General features: G+C 55.4%; 1 protein-coding gene across 1 annotated transcript; it reads right to left on the bottom strand.

Annotated features, from left to right (window-relative positions):
• Positions 1–2669: 2669 nt before the first annotated feature.
• Positions 2670–8598, bottom strand: EOMES (eomesodermin). The gene is made up of 6 exons (XM_030265001.4): positions 6676–8598; positions 6170–6324; positions 5776–5897; positions 5178–5336; positions 5026–5087; positions 2670–4491 (listed from the first exon to the last, which is right to left on the bottom strand). Exons 1-6 carry the CDS (start codon positions 7428–7430, stop codon positions 3756–3758), a joined length of 1989 nt encoding a protein of 662 aa, XP_030120861.4. The 5' UTR covers positions 7431–8598; the 3' UTR covers positions 2670–3755.
• Between the last annotated feature and the right edge of the window lie 535 nt (positions 8599–9133).

The following is a 9133-nucleotide window of genomic DNA, read 5'->3' on the forward strand; positions in this document are numbered from 1 at the left end:
AATAATAATAATAATAATAATAGTAATGTAATGAAAGTCACAATTTCATGGGGTGGACGGGCATGAAGAAGTGCCGGCGGGCCCCGTCTTCCTCGCCTCATTCCCCCGCCTCTACTTTCGACCCAGAGCCGAGACCCCACAGCCAACTCCCCCTGCCCGGCTGGCCGATATTCCCGTTGGGAAGGGGAATTTCTGAAACATAACGGTACCGCAGGAGCCATCGGGGGCCTATTCCCGTTTCGGCGGCCGCCGCCTCACAGGCAACCGTGAGCGGGGTCTGTAGAAAGAACCTTTCCCGGGAAAGCCCCCTCCATTAACGCCGCGCTCCCCTCAGAGAGGAGGAGCTGGGGAAAAGCGAGCAGGTGTTAACAAGGCGGCGTTGAGGAAGGTGGGAGCGGAAATTCAGACTGAAAGTAAAACCCCATCCCATTGCTCGAAGAGGAAACATACCGAAAAATGTCTGCTCCTTCCTCCCCGGAGCGCGGAGGTGGCCGCCCTGAAGAGGAAGGAGCCCTTTTCTCCAAAGAGGGTCGGGGCGGTGCCGTCGGAAGAAAGAGCTTCGGGGTCGTTTCGTTTTCCGCACGGGGTGTGAAGCGGCGGCGATACGGTTTGGGGCGAGCAGCGAGGGATGAAGTTTCGTTGGAAAAAAATTACCAGAGGCTTGTTCTCGACGTGCCAGGTCTGCTTTAACGAAAACAACACTAAAACCCAGAATCTTCGGCGAGGAATGGCCTCAATCCACGGGACGAACCTGTCTCCGCTGCTTCTATTGCCCCGCCGGGCGCTTATGCTACTTAAAAATCAGGGCTACGCACCCGGAGCACCGACCCGCTCCCTCGGTTCAAGGCAGGGAATATCCCAGAGAACTGCTAACTCGCGGGGAACGGCCCCGGGGTGCGCAGCCCGGCTTCCCGGGACCGGCGGGGGGAAGAGCCGAGCCCCCGGGACAAAGCCTTTGTCCCGCCGGCAGCCGCGGAGGTTCGGATTCTCCCTGACCCAGAACCAAGTTCTCCCTTTCCATCGGGCAGGGCTCGCACGCCACCTCCCGCCGCGCACCACCGCAGTGGTGTAAACAACTATTATTTATTTCTTTATTTCGCTTTAGACCCGGCGTGCCCGTCCAGCTCACGTTTCACACTCGCACGCAGTTTTCATGCGAGAGCGTCGGAAGTGGCGGGGACGAGGCCGGGGCCGCTCCCTCCCAGCGCTCGCTGCCAGGCCGAGGTGGTGCTTCATTTCCCGGCACACGCCCGCCTCACCCGGGGCGTGGGGAGGAAGGGGCGCTCACCCTCAGGCATCCCCCTCCCTCCAAAGCCGCCAGAAAAACCCCAGCGAGGCGAGGCGAGGCTCTCTGCCCACAGCCCGTTGTTTGTGGCAGTAAATCACATTACGAAGCAAAGTGCAAGGGTAGTTAACTTTATCGTCTGTTAATGTAAACAAATAAAAAGCATTCAGTTCCTTGATCTTTATTTAAATCTGGCGTTGTTTATCAGTGTCATCCTATGAAGATTAATTAGATACCTTTATTCACAATTTGGCGTCTGACACCCCATTTTAGGAATGCATTATAATCACAAGGTGTTAATTGGGGCCAGCCAGGCACTTACGTTTCTATTAAACAGTGTGAGGACTTTTCACAAGTATTAAGTTCTTTTTTCACCGTGCGGTGCAAAAATATACAGCTTTTAATAACACAACGCTGCGGAACCGTGCTGTGTAATCGGTGCTTGCAGGCCGGGTGGGGACGGCCGGCATGCCGTCGGACCCCTCGCCGGGAATGAGGGACCCCCTTCCGCAGGGGATTTTCCGGGACGGGGTGGCCCCCCTGGGGAAAAAAAAATAAAATAAGAAATAATATGTTCGGTCCTTAGTCTCTTAAAAATTGCCTAAAGTCCCCATCCTGATGCAGATGGGGTCCTTGAGCAGAGGAAGCGCTGACAGGACAGCTCGCCACCGCGCAGAGCCGGAGCATCGGGCGGAGAGGCGAAGCGCTGATCGAAATCTCCTCGGACACCCGCCGCGTCCCTCTCCGGAGGAGGGGGAGCCCCTGCCGCTGCCCCCCGATAGCGTCACCTCCACCGGGCACAGCCCCGGCCCGAGCCCTGCGTTTATTTTGTTTGCAGCCGGGAATCGTTAACAGCTTAATCCCATTACTGCCTGCATATCCTCAGGAAAGGTCCCGGCTGCCGCGGGAGCTGGGATTCAATCGCTCTGCTAGAAGCTTTCCCCTTCAGATAAGCGGCAGGGGAATTTCTTGCCTTGTTCCAGGAAGCGGAGGGGGTGAGAAGGGGGCGGCGAGCGGAGGCAATCCCGGGCTGCCGCGGAGGCGGGCTGGGTTCACAATTCGCTGCCCGGGCCGAGCTCGCACCTCGCCTGTCGCAGAGGCAAAGGATGGGGGAGTGGCAGGGGACAAGAGACCGCCGTATTTTGGAGAAAGCCGAGCGCTCCCGGCTTGTGCAGAAGATGCACGGGAAGAGATAAGGCAAAAGACTTAAAAAAAAAAAAAAAAAAAAAGTAAAGGAAAAAACCCACACACAGAGTACAGCAGATAGTGTCAGCACTGCAAAGGATGGTTAGATATAGAGACAGACAACTCATCCCCTAGGATTGTGCTCCCTCCTTCCCTTAAAGTACACCCAGCAGAAGCAAAGATGAGGCAGAGCTGTATCTTCTTATGCCTGGCACCACCACATTTATTAAAAATTATTACTATGTACATAGAAAAAAACCAACAAGTTTATTGGGAGGGGTAAAGTTTGTGGGCCAGTTGCTCTGGGGCAGTTTAAAATGGCTGAAAGAATAGGCAAGAATGGGTAAAGTTACATCACTTCCAGTTTCATACAGGGTAGCTGAAAAAGTCACTTTACATACACATAAATAGAAATCTCCTTTTGCAATGTGTCATATGCCAAGTTTGATTAATCAAAAAATGCCTTTTGAACTTCAAAACACCACCGGATGTCCTTCCAATTGAACAGCTATAGGTCAACTATTTATACATTATTCCACAATATTCTACAGTGTACCTAGACAAAACACCAACTGTACACTTTGTTTTTGGCCACCTCAATAAAGGTTAGGCTTTTGGGATGGAGGCAGGGGTTTTTTAATGCAAGTTCTAAGCTAAGAAAAGTCAGATTTGGTCATTGTAATCCTGTTGGCAACAAGACCTTCAAGTCAAAATCCTGCCTGGCAAGCAGGCCTTATTTTGGCATTTTCTGCCAAAAAAAAAAAAAAAAACAAAAAAACTGTAGCTGAGCAATATCCAATTCAGCCAACTGTGTTGTGGATGGGTTGAAAAAACCCAGCTCAGTCTAAAGCAGAACATAGCATTTGTGCAGTTCCCTGCAATCCAGTTCCCTTTTATCAAGCAGGGAAGGAAATTAAATTTGGGATCCCACCCCCCTCTTTCCTTGCTCAGGAGTGCAGAGATTTGAGCAGGTCTCTGAGCCAACCCAAACTGTATACTTTAGTGTCTCCAATAAATATGCCCCATATTTAGACACTAGAGTACTCCTTACAGCTTCTGCATATGGCTCCTTCTAAACAAGGGGAAGAATTCTCCCATGGTTTGCTCCTTCCCTACTGTTACCTGCAACAGTCAGAAAGCTTTGGCACCTTCTTTAGAATTGCACACAACAACTCAAGGTGGAAGGCAAGAGTCTTTTTGGCAATAGTAATGCAAAAAAAACCCAAGGCCACCCTGAAAAAAAAAAACCCAAAACAAAACAGCCAATTGGAATAAAAAAGATGCTCTAAGAACTAGCATAGAACGCATAGTAGCCCATGCCTTTTGAAGTGTCTTTGCTATAGTCCTCAGCATTAATGTCCTCACATTTCATTGTCGGGGAATTTTCGTTGCTGGAAGTGCTAGGGGAAAGCCGTCTTCTCTTGCAAGCACCTGTGTAGACCCCAGAATCATTTGAATCTAGAGACTTTATAGAGGGTGGAGTCTCTATCCAGGACGAGCCAATTTCTTCTTTCACCTTGTCCTTGGAAAGCTGATCTTCAGTGAATCCTGGAGGACTTGTTCTCGAGGGCCAAGTTAGTCCTGTCGCCATTTTTCGCTGGTAAGAGCCCCTGCTCCCCCAGCCTGCCATGGATGGGAACGTCGGGTCGGGGTAGTATCCCAGAGCGTGGGACGTCTGAAGCGGGAGGGATTTGATGCCATAAGGGAGCAAGGGGCTATGAGAATACTCCGACTCATAGGAGTTCATGTCCAGTTTGTTGGCACTGGGCTGCTGCACGGGCGTCACAAACCACCGCTGAGGAGAGCTAGCCACCTCCTCGTTCTGCTGCGGCGACAGCAGGCCATTTGTCTGAGGGACAGTTCTCTCACCGTTGTAAAACCTGGCTGGGGGCAGGTTGTTGACAAACTGTTCTTGGAAGAACGGCTGCACACTGTATCGGGCACCAGGGACGATCTGGTGGGATCTAGGAGAATCCGTGGGAGATGGAGTTAATCTGTCATTTTCGGAAGCTGTGTACATGCTACAACATAAAAGAGGAATACCGAGTGTTTTTCTTTACAATTCCACTATGACAAAAACACAAACACACAGAAACTAGGTATTGCTTAATTAGAATCATAACTACATTTAATTGGATGACTATTTGTTTTAATCTGATTTAGTAGGCGCTTTTCCTAGATCACTGTAAATTTTCTACTACTGCTACAAGCAACAGCACAAGTGAAGGTAGAAGATGACTATTAGGCAGGTCTTCTGCTGACAATTTAAAGAACTTGCCTATTCTGGAGACACCCAATATACTGCTGCCAGTAAAGTCTACAGGCCAGCTGGGTTCTGCCAACACAAGTTTCCTACCAAATTCACAAGATAGCATAAAGACAGGTCATCTAGACAATACACTATTCAGACATTTTAACATAAACAAAATTGCCAGTAGAAGAAGTACTGGTGCTGAATCTGAATTTCTAGGAAAACCCTTCCACAGACATTTCAGGTCAGAGTCATGCCTCCTAGACTGACACATCTGCAAAAGAAAAAAAAGAGGTGTACTTACGAGTCATAGTTATCTCTGAAGCCTTTTGCAAAAGGATTATGGTCAATTTTGAGCTGTGTAATCTAAAAGTGAAAGCAGAATATATTAACATGAGATGCTGAACCCACAAGTCAATTTTGTTCTTAATTGCAATTTTATACAGCGATGCTTACATCAGTGTTTTGATATGCTGTAACTGCTATGAACTGCGTTTCAGGAAAAATAAATGTTTGAGTCTTTGAGGAATCATTCAGATCTTCAACACCATCTTCAGTCACTTCCACAATGTGAAGTCGGGGCTGGTACTTGTGTAGGGACTGAAGTACTATCATCTAAAAGAAACCATGAAAGACACATCTTTAGACAAATTGCATGTAACATTAAAAGACCTATTCTACAGCATGACTTTTTTTCCTCTAAATTGTAATCTCTTGATTTAGAAATGGAACCGTTTTAACTGTTATCAGGAGCTGAGTCATAGCTTGTAGCCCTGCTTTACTAATAGCTATCAGCTACCCTCCCACTTTTTGAGCCCCACTAGGGGATCAATATATTAGTGAAAACAAAAGTAATTCGCACATCATATTCCAACATTTTCAACTATTCATACGGCGAAACAAAGAAAAGAAGCTCTATGACCCAGTTCAAGAAAGGAACGAGTCACAAGCACAGCGATCTAGCGTCTCGACATAATGCTGTAAACGCCCCAAACCTCCAGGGCTTCCCCGCTGAGCCACCAAGAGCCCCTCAGGCCTCCCTCTCCCTCCTTACCTGTGCGTTGTTGTTGTTAGCGCCTTTATTGTTCGTTAGCTTCAGCTTCCCGAAAGAAATCTCCTGCCTCATCCAGTGAGCCCCGGTGTTTGGCGACTCGGGGTGAACGTACACCTTGTTGCCTGGGGAGGACAAGCCAGTGAAACGCCGGCCGCGCACGGGGCTTTGTTCCGCGGCCCGCGCAGCCCCTCGGCGCCCCGATGGCCCCCCTCCCACACCAAAAATGCTTCGCGATGCAAAAAGACTCTCAACACGGTCTTAAAAGCGTAGCTCGTCCCTCAGCAGGACGCCGGTGTGGGGGAGACCCTGAAAAGGGGGGAGGTGGGGGGGAAACTGGGAACCCTTTCCGAGAAACCGACCCGCGGAGAAAGGGGACCCCGGAACCTGCACCCACCTTGCATGTTGTTGTCCGCTTTGCCGCAGGTCACCCACTTGCCCCCCTGGAAACGCCAGTGGTTGGGGTCCGCCAACACCACCTCCACGAAGACGTTGTAGTGGGCAGTGGGGTTGAGGCCGGTGATGTTGAAGCTCAGGAAAGGAAACATTCTCCTGGGGAAAGGAGGAAAACCACAAGGCATGCTGAGGCAGGACGGGGGAGGGGGCGCGGGCTCCGGCGGATGCTGTAGGCGGCCGTCGAGTGCCCCGTCCGTACCAGCACCAGAGAGACTAAGGAAGCAAGCGGCGAGCCCCAGCCGACCCCCGGGTGTGGGGAAACTGGGGAGCAGTTTCTCGGGGAAAACATCCCGGGGCACCACCGACGGACAGAGCACGCACCTCCAACCCGAGGGGAGCGGGCAAGCGCCTCCCAAGCCGAGCATGCCCGGGGGTGCCACCTCCCCCCACCATTCCCGACCACCACACCACTTCCCTCCGTTTCCGCCATCCCCTGCGCCCACTTACCGGCCCTGTTTGGTGATGATCATCTCCGTCTGATGCCGGTGGAACTTGAGCCAGAGGGGCCGGTTGCAGAGGAAGACCTGCGCTCGCATCCCCGGGCCGGCGGCTGGCACCCCCAGCGCCCCGAGCCCGCCGCAGGAGCCCGACGCCGGCGGGTAAGGGCCGTACAGAGGTCCGCCGCCCGTCGCCTGCCCGTACTGGTAGCCGCCGCCGCCTCCGAACTGCGTCCGGCCGCCGGGCGGGCACACGGCGCCCGCGAAGCCGCCCGGGGACAGCACGGAGCCGTAGGGGTAGCGCGGCCCGCCGGGCGGCTGGTAGACGGCACCGTGCTGCGCCGCCGGCGGGTACGGGAACAGGGCACAGGGCCCCCCCAGGTCGGCCGCGGGCGGCCCGGGGGACTGCAGGTAGTAGCGCTCGGGGCTCAGGCTGTCCATGGAGTAGCGGGCGGCGGCGGCCGGGGGCAGCTCCTCGTCCCCGCATGGGGTGGCCTTGCGGCCGTCCGGCTTGGGGGCGGCGAAGGGCGGCTCGACGGCCTCCGCCTCGCCCAGGATGGCGGGGGCCGCCCCAAACTTCTTGGGCATCTTGTCCAGGTCGAGGCGAGGCGGCGATCCCGGGCCGGGCGGCCCGCGGGAGCCGCCAGCAGCGCTTGTCCCAGCTCCCGTTCCGGCGGCTCCGGCGCGTCCGCCGCCCTCCAGCGGGTAGAAGGGGGCGCCCGGCAGTGCCCCCGCCGCCGTCAGCAGCGGCTCACCCAGCTGCATCCTCGATGGGCGGTGCGTTCGAGCTCCTACTCAATCCTGCCTCGACCCGACCTGTGGCCGCGCACGGCTGCACTCCGGCACCGCTCCGCCGAGACAATTTATACCGGCGCGCCGGGCTCCTCGGGCCGCCGCGGGGGAGGGGCCTGGGCCGCCCTGCCTCAGCGTCGCCCTCCACCCCCGCGGCCCATTGGCTGGGCCGCGTGACACTAATTTAATTAGACAGCTACTAATTGGAACAAGTCACCTGTGACTTCGGTGTGCGCCCCCTCCCTTTCCATGGCCCCCCTTCCTGCAGCCGGCTACCCGAGGGGCTCTGGCCCGCTCCGGGCCCCCACGTCGCTCGGACTGAGGGGAACTCCGCATCACCCCACGGTGGCTGCGATGGAGGGCCCGGCTCCCTCTCTTCGAAAAAAAAAAAAAACCAAACCTTTTGCTGAGGTGGCACCGTCCTACCGCTCGGGCGCGTAAGGAAGAATCCGCCGCGCTGAACGAGAGATGGGGACGAAATGGAAAGGTTTGGGTGGGAGAGCCGGCACCGGTCAGATAGGGAGGGCGGCGATCAACCGGGCCGCTGAGACGGGGCGGGGGACGCTGGCGTCCCGCAACCTCCCCGCCAGCCGCCTCGCCGTTCAGACAATTCGGCTTGTGTCTCTGCTGCGTCCAGCAGCCTCCTTCCTCCCTCTCCGCTCCCCGAGCAGCATCCTTATCGTGGAGTTAACCTTATCTTGGGATGAGTGATCTTGGTGATGATCATCCTTATCACCTTATCTTGGGAAGTGGCGGGTTCGGTTCGCAATTCCAGTTTCCAGGAACTCGGCAGTCGGTTTCTCACAACCCGCGTTCCCCTTCAGCATCTCCCGCCGGGAAGGCAGATTTTTAATTGAGGCGGGTGCTAAATCTGTTTGGCTCTTTCTCTCAGTGCAAATCCCCGAGCCTTTAGCCTCAAAAAGGGTAGGGAACAGCGCTTGGGAAGGGGTGGATGTCCGTGTGATTTTGTGGAGCGGGCAGAGCCGGCCTGAATGATTTGCAGCTACAAATCCGCAGCCCCTCGCCCCTCTGCTCGCCACCAGCCATCTCGCAGGGAGCGCTGCAAACACCGGCCTCCACCTCACGGCAGAATTTTAAACCAGACCCGCTGAGCGGCCAGGATTTCGTTGCCCGACAGAAGGATCCGGCCGGGCTGAAGCAGCCCAGCTCTGCCGCCCTCAGCGCCGCCTCGGCCCGCTGGCCCCCCGCTCCCGGCATCGGGCAAGTGAGGTAAATGGCGAGAGCTGACCGCGGCCGCCGAGAGCCGGGGCCGAGGCGCTGCCGGAGCCCCGCCGGGATGTGCATCCCACGCAAGCCGGGCGCCGGCAGGTGCGGGCGGCGGGGCACGCCCGGCAGTGACCGCCGAAGCCGGGGACGGGCAGGACTCAACCCCCACCCCCGGTGGGAGCCGAGAGACGGGGAAGCGGCCCCTGCTGTGCCCACCTCTCGCTGCGGCCACACAGGCGGAAGCCTGGGCTAGGCTGCTCGCAGCCGACAATGAAATACCAGTCCCAGCCCTAACCACACGTTCTCTCCGGGATAATGATTGCCTCAATTTTTGCGTGGATCTCGTTCGACTGAATAAGACAACAAAAAATGCGTCGGAAAAGTCCGATGCTCCGGCACGAAGCGGACCAGGCGCTGGAGCCCCAGGGTGCGAAGTGGAGCAGAGCTCG

Source organism: Taeniopygia guttata, chromosome 2, assembly GCF_048771995.1.
Source record: "Taeniopygia guttata chromosome 2, bTaeGut7.mat, whole genome shotgun sequence".
NCBI classification, from domain to species: Eukaryota; Metazoa; Chordata; class Aves; order Passeriformes; family Estrildidae; genus Taeniopygia; species Taeniopygia guttata.

Bases quoted from the DNA above. Each gene is read 5' to 3' on its own strand.
- EOMES (XM_030265001.4), bottom strand. From the start codon at position 7,430: ATGCAGCTGGGTGAGCCGCTGCTGACGGCGGCGGGGGCACTGCCGGGC. The intron at 6,325-6,675 runs GTAAGTGGGCGC...TCCTTTCCCCAG, and splicing joins ATCATCACCAAACAGGGCCG to GAGAATGTTTCCTTTCCTGA. The intron at 5,088-5,177 runs GTAAGCATCGCT...TTTCACTTTTAG, and splicing joins CAGCATATCAAAACACTGAT to ATTACACAGCTCAAAATTGA.